A 17,983-nucleotide genomic window follows, 5' to 3' on the forward strand; every position below is an offset into this window, starting at 1 on the left:
ATACTTCTGTTACATAATAAAGGAAGACTTCACAACAGAATTTGCCATGTAAAAGTGAAGTTTCTCTGAAAACCTCCTGAAATGTATGCTGTGAAAATTTTTCCTTAGGGTGTACTTATGCTGCTATTTATTTTTCTTTACAGGGTAAAGAAATTGAAGGAGACCCTTGTTGCAGTGCAGCAGCTGGATAAAAACATGAGTAGCCTGAGATCTTGGCTTGCCCACATTGAGTCAGAGCTGTCCAAACCTATCGTCTATGAAACCTGTGACTCTGAGGAGATACAAAGGAAGCTAAATGAGCAGCAGGTAAAATACAACACACTTATCAGGTGAACAATGACATGGGGGAGAGCCAGAGTGTCCTTGGGCTGTCCATACCCAGCTCAATGCTGAGAGGGCATGAGGCAAAGTACTTAAATATCAAGGCAAGTGGTACTTACTGTGTCACTTATAGAGCCTTCTGCTGGCTTGACATCGAATCCACCAGGAGCTGATTGACATTTCCAAGAAAGGTAAGGCACCAACAGATGTAACCTGAGCAAGTTATGGCAATTGTTTTTCCTTTGGGGCTTGTGATTTTTGTTTGTTTGAATTGTCTGTTCCCAGAGGCAAAACTGACACCTATTAGACCTTGCAAATTTTGCACATGCTTGAAAATTACTGGTTTCAGCAACCTAACTCAGTTTTATTTTGCAGCTTGTTTGAGAATTATTTTGCACGCAAAGATGCATGAGCTATACATGTGAAGTTAAAATTGGTTGGTTTATAGTACATAAAGCCTTTATGCAGTGCTAGAATAAAATGTGCAGAAAAATCTGAAGTCAACCAGTTTTTGGCATTGAAACTAATGTTACTTCTAAGATGATTTACTATACTTTCTCTTTCCTGTTCCACTTCACTGCCCAGTGCAGTTTTACCTAGAAGCACATTGCTGGAGAGAACTGTTGTTCTGTTGTGTTCCTGTTGGTTATTTATTGGCAAAATTACTTTTCTGGTGCCTCACTGGAGACTGATTTACTACATGGTTGTGCAGAATTGCTTATATATATTCTATATGGAATTTATGTAGGGATAATAATTTATAATACACAAGCATCACTAATGAGTGGTGTTTCTGAGAAAATAAAGTGCTGGGAAGGGCTAAACATTGCTATCAACAAAGTAGATACCTGAGATTTTTAGCTAACATCCCTATGCAGGCATCCCATAGTTTGTTAAAACCACTTCTTATGGGACTTTTTTTGGGCACAGAGACTGGTATATCTCTGCCTTCCGCTGTTTCCTTGTGGTGACAGCATGCAGTGACATTCTGAAGAACTGACAGTGGTTTAATTTGAATTCTAAATGGGAGAAATAGCAGTGAATCTTATCCTGGGAGAATGCCATATTTGGGAATTTGATGATTTGATAATAACACTACAAGCCGTAGTTATAATAATAATTTTAAAAACCCACCTGCCTTCAATGTATGGCAACCAGTATTTTTATTACTCAGAGGCTATATCACTATCCACCATATCTCAGGCCACTTTCTCATTTTGTTCCTTCTTTCTTCTTCTGTTAGTGATCTTATGTTCTTTTTCTTGTTTAATCTTCCACTGAGGTCATGTTGTCTTCCAGTTGTTCATATGAAAAATTAGGTTAAAAATATTATATTGTGAAAGAGGAGGGCCAAATTCCATTTATGTGACTCCATTATCTACTTCTCAGCATTTACTTCAGCCAAGCATCAGCTTTGCAGATTGCTGATCTCTAGAGAGATTAAAAATACAGTTGAATCTGGATATCCTGGGGAAGGTAGGGTCACTTCAATGCAGTATTCTCCTAGGGTCGCAAATTCAGTTTTAAGGATTACTTGTTTCTTTATTTTCCCAATCTGCTACCACTTCAAATGTGAAAAACTGGTGTTTGCTTCTGGGTAAATAAAGTAAAAAAAAAAAAATGTATATGGGTGACAGCAGTGCATAAAAGTGATGCTCCTTTGTGAACTAACCCAAAGGTTTAATGTCCTCTAATAAACATAGAAAATTTTGAAATCTGGGAAATAAATATAAAGGTTCTGTTGGTGAATAAAAAAAAGTTTAATCCTTAGGAATGCTCAGGACCCACAACTGGCAGTTCTCAGTACTGCTTTACTCCAAAACATCAGGTAACATGTGTTATCTGAACCTACTTAACCTCAAGTCTCTTAGCTGTCTGGTGTGTGTGTTTCACAAAGTATTACATCTGATTATAGTATCCACCCTTATAATGTTTCAGGGTGGATAGAAAGAAGAATAAGCGCTATGACTTAACAATGGAAGTATTTTTCAGGCAAGTGAAAGTGAAAGGCCATCCTTGAGACAGAAAACGTGATTTTCCACTTGATAGTCTCATGTAGATGTTTACACAATAGCTTTCTGTTTCATAGATGAGAAGATGAAAAAATTACTTCACTGAGTGCAAACCCAGTTATCACAAACAACCAAATCAAACGGTTGATATAGGTTGACCTTGCTCCATTTCTGATTTCCTGAGGTTTTTACATTCGACATTTACATCTCATTTCCTGCCGGAAGGCATTTTCAGATCATACTACTAGTTGTAAGAAAAGTTCCTCTAGTTAGACCATAAATGTGTGTAGACACAATATGCTGACTATGTATTTCCCTTTGCATGTCATAGTTTACTTCCACTGCAAAATTATAAAGAGATGTTTACTCATCCTCAAGCTGCCAAGTTCTTGTTCTCCTAAATAAAATTCCTCATCTTTAGTTGTCCTAATAGTTCTTTTCTTCATCTGAATCAGAAGTGAGTGTAGTATTCTAGATGCAATATAGCACTTTCTGACATAGTTTCATTAGTATTTCTTTATCACTCTTGGAATTATGTTGTCTTGGCTTTATTATTGTCCATACTGATTTTTTCCATCTAATATTCTGATGACTCATTGCAAATGTAGACAGAAGTCAAGCAGAGTTTCTTTTCAATGCGCTGATCCAACAGCAACAGCCAATTAGTTTTGTGACTTGTCTTAACATGAATCTGGAGTTCAAAGCTGAAGTTGAAATATTACTTTGAGATGAAATATTACCATCAGTGTAGAATGAGCCATTGCAACCAAGAAACCAACAGGAAAAATAGTAGCGATCACATACAGTAAGTGCTAAAGCAGCGTGAGTGCATTTTCTTTAGGTGTCTGGAATTTTCCTTTTCCATTTCCAATGAAAATGCTACAGAACTGGAAAGTTGAAGGAAGAAAAATCTCCTACTACATGTGCCCTGTTCAACACATGCTGCTGCCAGTCTCCATGTCAAATATGCCATTTTGCAGCTAGCTCACCTGGGGAAGAGTAGGTTCACAAAGGATCCCTCACATATTTTCTTCTCACACTTTTCTTACTAACTTCTGCTTTACATTCTCTGTGATAATGGGAGAGGGCTGGGAATAATTCTACCATTTATTGGTGATGTTGATTAAATGTGTGTGAAAGATGCTCAGCTGAGCATGCAGAGCTCTGGCAGTTTGTACCAGGTAATGGTTTGGTGTTTGTACTCCCTTGGGAGAGCTGTGCATGCTGCCAGATTCTCCTGGCCTAATTGATAACATTGCAACATCACTTGCATAGTCTCTTAATTGGTATTTATCAGATGTTTTTCTTCTGTTTGCAAGCTTTTTCCTCTTTTTTTAAATAGGTAGAAGAGAAATGCATTTATTCACGTTTTGCAATTTCTCTGAAGAACTAATTTCTTCACCTGCAGGAACTTCAGAGGGACATAGAGAAACACAGCACTGGAGTGGCATCTGTTCTCAATCTGTGTGAAGTACTTCTTCATGACTGTGATGCTTGTGCCACAGAAGCAGAGTGTGACTCTATCCAGCAGGCTACACGCAATCTGGACAGAAGATGGAGGAACATTTGTGCAATGTCAATGGAAAGGCGACTTAAGTAAGTCTAAAATGCCAATAAGTTAGTATTTCCTTCCACTGGCAGAAATACAGGGTGGTATGTATGTTATATGGTTGTAGTGCTGAATAAAAGAGTGTAGGGGCAGTAAAAGATCATATATTAAAAGCCAATAGCTTCTATGCTGGGGGGCTGGGGGGAACCCCAAAATTTTGGTTTGCACATGCATTATACGAGGTACAGATAAAAATCATCAAATGTCGCTCGGAAGTCCTTTGATAGAATGATGTGATATTTCCCATGCTTCACAGGAATGAGAGAGAAACTAGAGAAAGCTTAGATGATAGCACAAAGTCCAAGAGATTTAGAAAACATGACATAAAAGGGAGGCTGTAACACTTAAGTTTGCCCTAGAACTGCTGAGATTGATGGGGAAACTAGTTATCGAATGGGTGGAATGTTATTCCAGGTATTAGGGGTTTCATGTACCTAATGTTCCTCAACAGTTTCTGTTATGTCTGGTTTTGTTTATTTGGAAGAAATCTGGAACTGAATACTCATATGAAGTTTCCTCGCCTGCCCACCTTAGCTGTGCTGAGCAAGTGAGGGCCATAGCACCCATGAATCTTGGGTGTAGTCTGGTTTACTGCACATGCTTAGACCATCTGTAGGCTGCATGCCCATCATATCAAGAAGATTCATTGTTTTCTGTTGCCATATCGGATAGCATGGGTGATTTCAACAGCAGTAATGCTGTAGGCTAGATTAGGCCAATGCTGTGTACTGTGTGCTGACTAGTAATAACACATGGTTACAGGTTTAAACTCCTGTATTTATTATCATTGTAAATTATTAATCTTATTTCTTTGATGTTTACGTAGTTATATAAACAACTCCAGGTAGAATTTATGACTTTTCAAAATGCTGAATTAAGCTTTTTATGATCTTTGGTTTTGTGGAGTATTCTTAAGGCGTTTAGTAAATTTTTTCTTTACTTTATGCGAAACATTCATTGCTTTTAAGTTGTGTTGCTCTATATCCATAGATTGATATCTTTAAGTCATTTTATATTATTACCATGACAATATTGTATAGAATATATATATAGATACAGCTTATTAGTTCTATTTTTGAATATATATGAGTTCTTCATACCTTTGTGTCCAACAAATCAATTCAGAACTATTTTAAGTTAATGTGGAGCAATGCACTGAACTTTATTTTACCTTCTTACAATGTAGACATTATGCTTTAGCTGATTTGTACTGAGCTATCAGTATTTAGGATCTGTATTGTGCTAGAAACAATTATTCACATTAAAAAGCAACTTTCCAGATGTCAAAATTCCACTTAAACATATCATCAACAAAGCATAAATTTTGCATAGATCAGGTGCTTTTTAGTCCTGCATGTCTAAGATTTGGGAAATATGTTCTACTGTGAAATAACCTGTCCCAAAAAAGATTCTGTTATTTTAAATCAGCTGATGCTGAACTTCTTGGCATTTTACAGTCTCAGTATTAAGCCCATTTGATTTCAGTGTCAAGTGTTTGCCACTGTTTTTACATATTCCCTTGAAGTCAAAATGGGTTTTTTTAAACATTAACTTTTGGAGTTTTTAAAATAAAAATATGCTTACAGTGTATATTGAGAGAAAGCATTTTACCACTAGTTGGTAAATGAAAAAAAAAAAGTTTATGTCCCTTTACAATGCATAATTATGACAACTTTAAAATATATGCTGCAACTTCTTTGGCATTTCTGCAGTTTAAGGTAGTGTGGATTTCTGATCTCTAAAATACTGGCTTAGGTACCTACAATGGGACTGTATTTCAGAAGTTATTTAACATGTGCTCAGCTTTTAGAACTCCTATTACAAACATAACTTTTTTTATACTGATTCCAAAATTAGATGCATTAAAAAAAATAAATGCCTTCATCTTATTCTAGCTCAGTCTGGAATGAGACAGCCTTCCCTGTGGTCTGTTTATAGCCTGGATGTCTGAGTTAGATTAATAGTCAGTTACTGTCTGGTGCAGTGTTAGTTTGCTGTTTTAGATGATTGGTTAAAGTTCTGTAGGTCAACTGGCCATCAGTCCAAGCGTTCCCTGATTTTCTATTATCTATTGCAGAATTGAAGAGACCTGGAGGCTATGGCAGAAATTTTTGGATGACTACTCTAGATTTGAAGACTGGCTAAAAGTCTCTGAGAGGACAGCTGCTTTCCCAAGCTCCTCTGGTGTGCTTTACACTGTTGCTAAGGAAGAACTGAAGAAATTTGAGGTGATTTATAATGGTTGAAATTTAATACCTACTGATCACATTGCAGCAGCCAGCTGGTGTTCTTCCTTCCCATAACCAAGTCACTCAGCAGAGACGCTATATTAATATAGTGGAGTTGATGATTTTGTAGCTGCCTTCAGTGTCAGGTTTCTAGAATGAAAAAACAGTGGAAGGTGGCAACTGGAAATGCTAATAAATCTGTTCACTCTCCCTTACTGTTTTTTCACCAAAGCTAGATTTCTCACCTTTTTTATTTCTGCAACTTTTTAATATGTCGAGACAGTAGGTGCTCCAGAGCCGTTATAAATCTTCCTTCACCAAATACAACTTCAAATGCATACTGTATGTTTTATCTTTTGCTTTGATTTTATGCCCCTCTTCTTTCTATAACTCTCCGAACTCTTTTTGTATAATACACAATAATCCCCTTTTAGATCCTTACACCTGAAATTTATGTTCATGCAAATACTGTTACATGTCCACATGGTGTCCCCTTGTGACCTAAAAGTGCATGCTTCAAAACTGACAAGCTGTCACTTTGGTCAGTGCTCAGGAGCTTGTTCCATAGCTCTATTGTATCTATTATGTTGTGATGGCTTGTCTCATAATCACAGTGGATTGTATACCTATGTGTAAAGCACACATGTCTTATGGCTAGTCATTTGCTTGGATTCATATTTGCGAAGAGTATATCAAGATGAGAGAGAAAAATAGAACAAATTATTTAGGCAATTCTGTAAACAGTCAGGTGCTGAAAAGTATTTGCCATGAAGAAGAAATGTGAATTTTAAACAATGTCTAAGACCAGATACTTTTTGGTTTAACAATTAATTCAAAAACATAAACTGTGAAGTGCTGATTCAAGTTTTGTAATTGACATTCACATTCACATTTCTGAATTTACTGGCCGGGTTTTGTTGTTAAACAGACTTCACTACGCCAGACTTCATTATGGTGAGTTAGGTTACCATAGTATTAAAATGTTTGCTTCCTGGACACAAGTACTCTGCCTCAGACCTCTTTCCCTTTGTCCCTTCATTGAGTGATCAGGATCTAAATCTCTTGTTTAGCAAGTCTCTGTCTGAGAAGCAGTACCAAAAGCATATTGACTCTTTGATTTTCACGACTGATCTGACTTTGCCCAAAGTCTGTTTCATCGAACCTCAACTGTCATGGTGACCTTTCCTCTCCAGCAGAATTGTGAATGTTTTTGCTCTCAGCAAGAACTAGATGTGAAGAGAAGAATGTAGCCTCTCCATCCATGTAGTTTGGTTCTTTCTCTTTTTTCCTTCTTTTTTTTTTTTTTTCCTGAGCACCTACTTTCTGTGCCTACCAAATACGAGGAATGGAAGCTAGGAAATTGTGGTTTTCAAATGCAGCAGAATTCAGCGACTTCGTCATGAAGTCAGTATAAAGTCAGCCATTTGTAGATACTAACAGAAGCAGGTTTCTGCTTTAATCAGACATTTTTTTCTAATTTTGTTTTCCTCTCCATATCTGCACTTGAATTAAAAAAAACCAACAACACAACAACAAAAAAAGAGGTCATCAGACCATATGAGAGCCTTTCAGTTCCTGAGCTCAGAGGTCAGAAACGGCTCTCACTGACTTCACTGTATGAAGTCAAACTCCTTCCTCTCCAGTAGTTAATGGAGAAATGAAAAGAGGTTACAGGAGGGAATGCAACAGATAAATTCTTGTGTAGCTGAGATGAAGAAATGGAAAGCAAATGAACAGCTGTTCTGTTGCTGGAAGAGGCTTAGTAACAGGTGAAACAACAACTGCACACTTTTAGATTTCATGGTCCTAGTAAATACAGTCAGATTTGTGCCTCTAATATAGGAATCCTTGTGCAATTTTAAGTTAATTCAGTTCTACTGAGCATTTCACTCCAATTGCAAGCCCATTTACTCCTTTTTGGCTCTTCTCTACCCAATTTGATGGCCATTTAATGAAGATAATTGTTATATTGAAAGAACTCTACAGACTTTGATCTTTTTTCCAACCAGTGTCTTTACTTTCCTCTCTGGTAATACAGCAGAAATGTGCTTATTTCATTTTTAGCTTTGAATGGTACAATATGAAGAGTATATATTTTTATATAGAAAACTCATATGTAGTTAAAATTTATGTACTGAAGTATATTACCTATCACACTTCTACAGTCCTTATTAAGGGAAATGTCTAGTTTTGGGAGAGATTGACTGTTTATTTACATTGTGAGGAATATCAAAGAGCAAGTTTTGTAGAACTACAATGGGATCCAAACCCTACTTGTATCAGAAGAGAGCTGGTTTAGTCTATGTTTTTAAGTCTTCTTTTGATTGATTGCTTTTCTATTTCTGTGATAAGATAAAAACAAGTAGATTTTTGAAAAATAGTATTCATCTTTTATTATGATGATTTTTAAGAGATTAATTCAGACCTTTCTCTACAAGGTGCTTTCTCCAAGCTTTGTGATTGTGTGCTGATTTAAAAGTAAAGCAGCGGAAGAAATGAACCCAGCTCCAGAGAGGTTACAAGTCAGAATTACAATTCACTAAAAAAAAAAGGATTACAATGAATACAATGATACAGGGAAAACTGGTTTTAACCCACAAAGACAGATGTATAACCCCACACCGTGAGACAAGAACAGAACAGTGTGTTCATCCACTCCTGTGCTGAGCACCGTGTGTCCTCCCTGGGGGCAAAGTAAAAGGAAAGGAAACCTGTTAGTCTGGATGACGGTCGCAGTTCTGTCTAAGTGATGATCACAGTCTTGTCAAGAGTGGCAGTTGCAGCCCTGTTGAAGTTCTGGTCCTCCTCTGGATCCAACAAGTGGTACCAGAAGTCCCAAAACCCCAAGATTGTATATACTCAGGTTCAGGTGGGGATGTCCAGTACCTCCCCCAGGTCAGGGAATTTCACAATGGGTGATTTAACTCTGTCAGTCATGGAATATTTTTGTAGTCTTTGATGGTCTTCCTATTATGCCAGTCCAGTATGGCCCATTAGCAGAGATGACCCCTCAGGCTGGTTGTGAAGGTGGAATGCCTCCCTGGAGAGGAGTTATCACAGCTGAATCATTGGTGTGAAGGCAAAGAAACACAACTCACGGAGTTCTTTAATACCCAGCTTGTAGCCTGAGGTGTCAGGTGTGCCCTGAGCAGCTGCTGCAAATGATCCATTATTAACAGTCCATCAGAAATGACATAGAGTGTGTAGAATACACAGTTTTGGTTATACCCATATACTGATAAACTGGTCCTGGCCCCTCTAACTAGGACAGATTGCTAGTCACAACATGAAACTCATGGACTAAATCACCTATGCACCCTAGCTGCATGACTGAGGCTCTTAAAATAGCATCAAAAGTAGATGGTGCCAACATTTGCCCAGACATAAGTTGGCATGAATATTCATGCAATTTTCTTTCCATTAATATTTTAAGACAAAACTTATTTCACAGAATCACAGAATATGCTGAGTTGGAAGAGACCCACAAGGATCATCAAGTTCAACTCCTGGCCCTGCATAGGACCATCCCAAGAGTCACACTGTGTACCCAAGAGTATCATCCAAACGCTTCTTGAATTCTGTCAGGCTTGGTGCTGTGACCACTTCCCTCAGGAGCCTGTTTCAGTATCCAGCCACCCTCTGGGTGAAGAACCTTTTTTGTAATATCCAACCTAAACCTCCCCTGACATAACTTCAGGCCATTCCCTCAGGTTCTGTCACTGATCACCACAGAGTAGTGCCTGCCCTAGCTCTTCCCCTCATGAGGAAGTTGTAGACTGCAATGAGGTCTTCCCTCATTCTCCTCCAGGTTCTGAACAGACCAAGTGACCTCAGCCACTCCTCATCTGGCTTCCCCTCAAGGCCCTTCACCATCTTTGTTGCCCTCCTTTGGACACTCTCTAACAGCTTAATATCTTTCTTATACTGTGGTGCCCAAAACTGCACACAATATTCAAGGTGAGGCTGCCCCAGAGCAGAGCAGGACAATCCCCTCCCTCACCCGGCTGGTGGTACTCTACCTGTTGCCCCCCAGGACACGGTTGGCCCTCCTGGCTGCCAGGGCACTGCTGACTCATATTCAACTTGCCACTGACCAGGACCCACGGGTCCCTTTTCTGTGGCACTGCCTTCCAGTATCTCATTCCCCGGCCTGTATGTACATCCAGGGTTGCTCCATCTCAGTTGCAGAATCCAGCACTCCCCTTGTTGAATTTATATACCAGTATACTGAAGATAAAGCAATTATTCATTCAACACAATTTTTCAGTATTTTTTGATAAAACACAGAATAAACAATTGCTCAAATCTCTTCAATGTTTGCATTTCAGTAAATTCTGTATGTGTAAAGAAATCCAATGAAGCCACAGGAATCTTGGATTTCTATTCCTTTTTCTAAAAAAGAAGTGTCATTTTCATTGTTTGTATTTCTATTCTGAAATACAAAGGCATATGTTTGAGTAGAAAGAAGGAGGGGGTTTTGTGCTTATTTTGCCTTTGTAGTGGGTATTCATGTTGTAATTTCTCGTTCAGTGAACTATGTCAGTTCTATAAATTTTTTTCTGGTTGCGTTTCTTTGGTTTGTTGGGATTTGGGTTTTTTGGGGGGTTTTTTTGCTAATTTTATCAGAAGACATGTCTGCAACTAGTGAACTTTATCAGCTTTACACAGATCAGAGTGTAGAATTAGGGTCAAAATAAAGCAAGAGACCTATATATGTACCCTGATTTCAGTAATTAAAAATCCAATGGTGTCTTTTGTTCATATTGCTTTAGGCCTTCCAGAGACAAGTGCATGAAAGTCTGACTCAGCTGGAACTGATCAACAAACAATATCGACGCCTGGCCAGAGAGAACCGCACTGACTCTGACTGCAGCCTCAAACAGATGGTTCATGAGGGGAACCAGAGATGGGACAATTTACAAAAGCGAGTTACCTCCATCCTGCGCAGACTAAAAGTATTTTTCCATTTTCAAGATTTCAATTTCATTACTATAGTTATGACTTAAGGGTACTTCAGAAGCTTTCAGTTTAATGCATCTGCAGTCGAGGGATTTTGAGGGGATTTCTACCTTTGGAAGAGGAAGGAAATTTATCAGTTCACTTTGTCTGGGGTAACCAAAGCATAGTGTGTAGGGAAATGCTTGGTGATCTGAAACACCACCTTCTTCACAGAAGATGACTTTCAAAGGTCAGCTAATTGCAGCTGAAGATGATGTTACTGAAAAGGGAACCTTAGAAAGCACGTAGGAAATGAAAGAAGATGGTGTACTGGGTTTAAATTAGGCTTGATGGGAACAAAAACCATTTCCCCACTATTGCTGGGGGTTTTCGTGTTGTTTGGTGATTTCATGCTGCTCCATTTTCCACCCTCCAGCATTTTATCAGCCAGCGTGAGGAGTTTGAAACAGCACGCGATAGCATCCTGGTATGGCTAACAGAGATGGACCTGCAGCTGACCAACATTGAGCATTTCTCAGAGTGTGATGTCCAAGCAAAGATAAAGCAACTTAAGGTAAAGAACAATCGAGTAGTTATAGAAGGAGGGATGAAAGAAGGGATAAAAACATGCCATGGTGCAAAAGGAATTTAAGAAACATTATCCAGAAATGCAGCCTGATATGGTTCCTTTACTTGCAGGCTGAGACTGCAACCTCAGGAGTTATGGGCTATGTCAGGTTTCAGTATGTACTTTTCTGTCAGCATAGAAAATCCTTGAGCTGTGAAAAATGTAAAAAGAAAAGCCAAGGGTGATAGTCTGATAGTCTCCTTTCCTCATCAGAAGAGGGAATGTTAATAAAAATTATTTATGTTAAGTATCCACTACTGCAGATATCTAGTAATTACTACATTTGTCAACCATTTCAGCATCAGAAAAGTAATAATCTGGAGAGAAAAATACCAAATGTCACATTAACCAAAATTCCAGTGTTTTACATTTAGCATCTGTGTTCATTCTCAACATTTGGTCGTGGGCATGGCTTGTTTAGTCTTTCCAAATGCAGCAAGTGAGGAATGAGATGGTAAACCATGAAGTATCACTGGTTTTGGCTTGAAAGACTGTGGAATGCTAAATTTAATTGCTCATAGTTGCTCATGACAGAATATTTGGAACAATCCCTGTTTGTTACCCACACCATTCTTTCTGTAAAACTCTTAAGACTTGTATTCTTAATTACCCAGGTTGTTGTCATGTTGCTTTTGTTGATAAAGCACAGGCTTTTCTTTTACTCAGGCTTTCCAGCAAGAAATTTCACTGAACAACAGCAAAATTGAGCAGATAATTGTGCAAGGGGAGCAACTCATTGAGAAAAGTGAGCCCCTGGATGCAGCAGTCATTGAAGAGGAATTAGATGAGCTGCGTCGTTACTGTCAAGAGGTCTTTGGACGTGTGGAACGCTATCACAAGAAACTTATCTGCCTTCCTGTGTGTATATTTAGATATGTATTTATTTGTTTGGTTTGTTACCATTTTACAAATGTGAGAATGAGGAGAGAGAAAGATCTTGAAATGAACTAATATAAAACTTGCATAACTTTCCGAAAGTCTTGTGGTTAAATTTTGTTACAACCCTGACCGTCTGCCTCCCTTCATTACATGCTATTTGTGTCCTGTTCAGAGAGCAAACTCACCAGATCTGCAATTTCTGTAAATCATAGTGAAAATCCGTGCAAATTGGAGATTTATAAAACTTTATTCCTGTGGATAGCAGTGTGGTACTGGTAATAGAAACATCTCTCTGCACTGTCAGATAGTTTGATGGGCAACTTTGTGAGTTTGAGGTTTTTTTTAAAAGACAATGATAAAATTATTCTCCCCATCAGAAAAGATGGAAATTTATCTCCAGAACTGAACACACAAACTGAACTGAAAAACTGGGAGGAAAACAATTTTTGGTAGCTAAAGTCCAACTGAAAGAAAGGAACAAAATGCAGGGGTTTCAAAATATGAAAGAGCATAGTGAGAGCAGTGCTCATGATAAAGATCACTTATGCTTTTCTATGCTTTTTCTAACTTTATATTTCCCTTGCAGTGACATCAATAAAAGTCTGAAGTATTTGCCTGATGTGAGACTTTATGGTGCCTTAAGTAATTAAAATGAGCTGGCACTTTGATCTTTTCCGTTGCTTTTTTTTTTTAGTACAGCTTAAAAATAATGAAGGGAAAGGGAAAAAGAAGGTAAAATGAAAACCACATCGTGTGATTGTCACCTATTGCTGCTTTATTTCACTGACCCAGACTGACCATGCAGTGCCTGTGCACGTTTCATTGATTGGTTCTGTTTGCATTATGCTCTAGCTAACAGATGACGAACATGACCTCTCTGACAGAGAGGTAGATCTGGATGAATCAGCAGATCTCTCTGACATACGCTGGCATGACAAATCTGCGGACAGCGTTCTCTCCCCGCACCCCTCTTCCAACCTTTCACTGCCTCTTTCTCAGCCTGTGAGAAGTGAGCGATCAGGGAGAGATACCCCTGCGAGTGTGGACTCCATTCCCCTGGAGTGGGATCATGACTACGACCTTAGCAGAGACCTGGAGACAGCTGTTTCACGGGCACTGCACTCTGAAGAAGATGGAGGACAAGAAAAGGACTTCTACCTGAGAGGAGCAGCTGGTATAGCAGGTATGGTAGCAAACTGTGTGTTCTGTTTTCTCCAAGTAAATAGAAGGAAATATTGCGTGTGAGATTTCTTGGCCAAGATTCTCATGGAAAAGTATTTTAAATAGCCCCTGATGACTTTAAATAGCATTTCCTAAGTGATCTCAGTGGCCTTCTGGCCTTAGACACAGTGATGGGGTTTCCTGGATGATGACAGCCCTGGAAAATGGCAAAGGCATATATGATATCACAGGGAATTGGCTGTGTATTTAGGCTTGTGGCCTGCCAGATGGGATATGTCATCTGTAACAGCACTACATCCTAAATTATTCTGACTAGATGAAACTATACTGGATATGGCAAGAAGTGCAGAACAAACTGATGAAGAAATGATGTGGGAGAGATCCACAGATGAAATTGTCAAGTATTTAAGTAAAATCTTAACTCAGTCCTTACCCAGGCAAGACTCCAGCAACTGAGTGTTTAGTCTGAGGTGGGATCTTGGGTCTTGCTCTTCCATGCAGAAATCCTTTCTAAATGTGTGCTTTGTGTAATAAATCTTAACAAGTGAAAGTGCCAAGATGCAGCTAGTAGTGGGGGAAGACATACTAGAGTATTATACTCTGATCTTGTGGCTGCCTTTTGCTTTCCAGGTCATTGCTCTGAAAAGAGTCAGGTTTGCCTGGATATTGACTTTGTAGCAGCCTCCATGTGTTTCAGTCTTCATCTTTTTCCTTCTCCAGAGAGGATGTTTGCATTTATATATTCCATCCTATGAAAAGGACTCCTGCTGTAAGGAGACAGCCATTGCTGACCCGTCAATTTAGACTGTGCTTTTATTTTTTCAGATGTAGAGATCCCTGAAACTCTTGAGGCCTATGTAACACTCACAGAAAACGCCCTCAGAAATACCTCTGGTAGGCATCCTAAGCATACTAAGCATAGCCAGATACAAATACCACAGTGCAAAAGCATAACTTCTTTCTTTTCTCTTGGCATCTTCTATCTTTTCACAACTTACCATATAAATATTTCTTACGTGGCATCATTGGCGTCTTAACGTACAATTATCCTGCTTTACTACTGCGCTTAAAGGTATCATTAGGTGCATGGATGAAACAATGATGCTTGAAGTATTAGCCCTCCCACCTTGGCTAATTGGACTAAACTGATCTGACTAGTCTTTATTCTCTGGGGTCTCTCAATGGGACTTAATACATTGTTACATCTCTGAGAGAAGAGTATTTTCTGTAAAGATTAAGGCTGAAGGAAAAGTTATAGAGCAAATCCTAATTTTTCAGGTTTGCATTTATTTTTTTTAACACAGCCACAGCTTGGATTATCATGTAGATACACACTTTTAGATTAGTTGTAGTTTCCTGTGATAAAAATGTGAAGTTGAGGTACTGTAGTCCAGTGTCTTTATCATAGTCTTGTATATTGGAAAATTATTTCTTTTCTCATTATATTTTTACACAAGATTAAACCTGTTGTTTCATTTGTTAGATGCAGTTGCAAATACATTTTCTCATGATTTCACAGTTCTCCTCTTTCAAATTTTTACTTCATTGCAAATCTGAAATAGCAAACATTGAAGTCTTAGCATCTGTGACACAAGCCTCAGGTCCACTGTCCATTTTTATGAATTCCCCAAATTAGTGAAATAATATTATAATTGATTAAGAGTATAAGTAATACCAATACTTATGGAAAATGTATTTAGTTTTCTGACCTGTGAACATTTTGAAAGTAGTGAGGGAAAAGCCATATTGAGCACTTTGTCCTGTCCATTTGGGGTGAGGCGGTGTTTTATATAACAAAAATATTAATCATCCAAGAGGTTCCATTTTCTTTAATTAGATGGACAGAAGGCTCTCCTTTTCAATGCATGTTTTTAATTGTGTCTGTATGAATAAATTCAAACCGTCTTTGTAAACAGATGGAAATCAGGCACAGGGATAGAATATGGATAAGTGGGATCTCATGTGGTCCTCTAGGCTGCAGCCTGCTTCACATTAGAGTTATCTGTAGCTAGTTCATATCACAGAATTCAGCTGACCTCTATAAGGAAAATACAAGTTAGTCCTGCTTCAAAAATATAGGTATAAGTTCCAAATGGCTTGAATGAAGAATACCATCTTGCAGATATGTTAAGCATAGTCTTTGTCAAATACCTAGTTGGAAAAATGCTATACATTTTGCTGCTTAGTGTGGTTGCCTAAATCAGTTATTGACTACTTGCTGCAGGCCTTCAAGATGTCCAGCCTTCTAAGGATTTTGAGAATATGATTATAACAGCATAACTTAACATTTGTATGCCGCTTTTAATCTTTAATATTGTATACCAATAGGATCCTTTCATGGAGATCGAAATTCCATTGTTTTTTAGTGGAGAAAGGTAATACAAAGAGAAATGAAGATAAATTTTCTCACGGATTTAGATCATACAAATGGGCATTTGTGTTACAAGGTTTTATTTGAGAATGTTTGTGGAAGGGAGCAAGGTGTTTTCAAAAATCAGTGAGGTTAGAGTATGCTTTGCTGAGAACTTTCCCCTTAAAAGAAGGTGAGGCATTCAATATGGGGAAGAAGTCCCTTCAGAATAATTTACAAGCCTGCTTTAAACTGTGGACTCTTTGATAGTATGCTTATGGCAATCCCGTTCATTGGTGTAGTCCGCTGAAGGTTGCTAACACCCTCTAACGTAACTAGTTACCACTTCGCTTTGACATTGTACCACTCATACTACTGCAGCCACATTTCTCCTTTATTGTCTAATCTAGATAGTATTCCTGATATCTGTTCTGCTTGGGCAAAGAAAAGAAAAGCCTTTAGAAAAATTTGGGTGACAGTCACTCTTTTTGGTTTTGATACAGGAGAACCTGGAGCCCTGGAAGCACGTATCCGACAGCTGGACAAGGCCTTAGACACCAGTCGTTTCCAAATACAGCAAACAGAAAACATCATCCGCAGCAAAACACCTACAGGACCAGAACTCGATTCCACTTACAAAGGATATGTGCGTGTATTTTGGAGCATAAGTCAAAGATGCACTTTAAGCTTAGCTTTGCTATTGAAAGAAATATACCTGTTTCAACAAAGCAATTAACTATAACTGCTTCTCAAATTTACTCATGGTTACTACCCTTAACCACATGCTAATGTTGTTTATGTTATTAGGGTGTTTACAATAGCATGAGATTATAGGAATGTGACTCTAAGGAATTTATTTTCTTATTACATTTTTGTAGACGTCCAAAAGTACTTCCTCACACGTTTTTGTCCATCTGATGATGATGTCCTTGTTTGAAATTCATCTGCTTTTAAAAGCAGGTTTTATAGCTTCAGGCACAGTATTCATCTTGCTAATGAATTATAAACATGCATCATGTAAGCAAGGTTGCATATGTGGAATCTGTAATTAAAAAGCTTTCTCAGAGAGGTTTCTTGGAAGAAGAATCTTTCTATAAGTCATTCAAATAATTTTAGTACAGACAGAATTTAAAAATTAGCTGCTTGGATGCATAGTAATATTTCCACATTTAGATTAATTTTCTTTATCGCATCTTCTAGTGTTTTTGCTAGAGTGTCTTAACATTTAGAAAAGATGACACCTAAAGACATCTAGTACGATTTGGCATAGTTGCATGAGTTATTTCTGTTAGTCTGAACTTGGACTTTAAGCCTTTATCTTCTCCATATACATTTTTTTAATAGTATCAGGACAGATTGTTAAAGTAATAGGTTTTTCTCTTCACGCTTAAACTTACTTTTGGAAATTTCTGGAAGTTGCACTGTAATTTGCATTGTCCATGCAATTAGTCCTGTACAGTGCATATTGAAAAGGGATTTTTTGTTTATTTATTAACACAGATGAAACTACTAGGTGAGTGCAGTGGAAGCATAGACTCAGTAAGAAGGCTTGGAAATAAACTGAAGGAGGAAGAAGAAAAATTATCAGGACTTATTAACATGAACAGTACTGAAACACAAACAGCTGGTAAGTAACATGTAGTTCATTTGATGAAAAGCAATTTTGAAAAGAAGCAAACATGCAAAGTTTTTCTAAGTAAACACTTGGTATTATTTACTGACATATATATTTACAAGACTGTCTGTTACCATGTTCTGTTTAACATCTTTTATTAGGAATAGTAAGGAATAGTAAGTATTCTTGTATATGCCCTATAAAAAGATTAGACATAGAAG

The 17,983-nt window shown here is 38.0% G+C and overlaps 1 protein-coding gene across 21 annotated transcripts in view; it reads left to right on the plus strand.

Annotated features, from left to right (window-relative positions):
* Positions 1 to 17,983, plus strand: part of SYNE1 (spectrin repeat containing nuclear envelope protein 1) — a 306,594-nt gene that overhangs the window by 273,901 nt on the left and 14,710 nt on the right. For 15 of the 21 annotated variants that reach the window (XM_039385717.1, XM_039385719.1, XM_039385731.1 and 12 more), the window contains 10 exons: positions 144 to 306; positions 3,742 to 3,929; positions 6,020 to 6,170; positions 10,943 to 11,125; positions 11,545 to 11,682; positions 12,403 to 12,594; positions 13,468 to 13,798; positions 14,623 to 14,691; positions 16,651 to 16,793; positions 17,648 to 17,774. In XM_039385717.1, coding sequence (XP_039241651.1) covers positions 144 to 306; positions 3,742 to 3,929; positions 6,020 to 6,170; positions 10,943 to 11,125; positions 11,545 to 11,682; positions 12,403 to 12,594; positions 13,468 to 13,798; positions 14,623 to 14,691; positions 16,651 to 16,793; positions 17,648 to 17,774 — 1,685 coding nt within the window. The remainder of the gene's footprint in view (positions 1 to 143; positions 307 to 3,741; positions 3,930 to 6,019; positions 6,171 to 10,942; positions 11,126 to 11,544; positions 11,683 to 12,402; positions 12,595 to 13,467; positions 13,799 to 14,622; positions 14,692 to 16,650; positions 16,794 to 17,647; positions 17,775 to 17,983) is intronic. The other 6 variants (XM_039385721.1, XM_039385728.1, XM_039385722.1 and 3 more) reach the window with 2 other exon arrangements.

Source organism: Pipra filicauda, unplaced genomic scaffold, assembly GCF_003945595.2.
Source record: "Pipra filicauda isolate LSUMZ 115617 unplaced genomic scaffold, ASM394559v2 scaffold42_size3861933_pilon, whole genome shotgun sequence".
Classification (NCBI taxonomy): Eukaryota; Metazoa; Chordata; class Aves; order Passeriformes; family Pipridae; genus Pipra; species Pipra filicauda.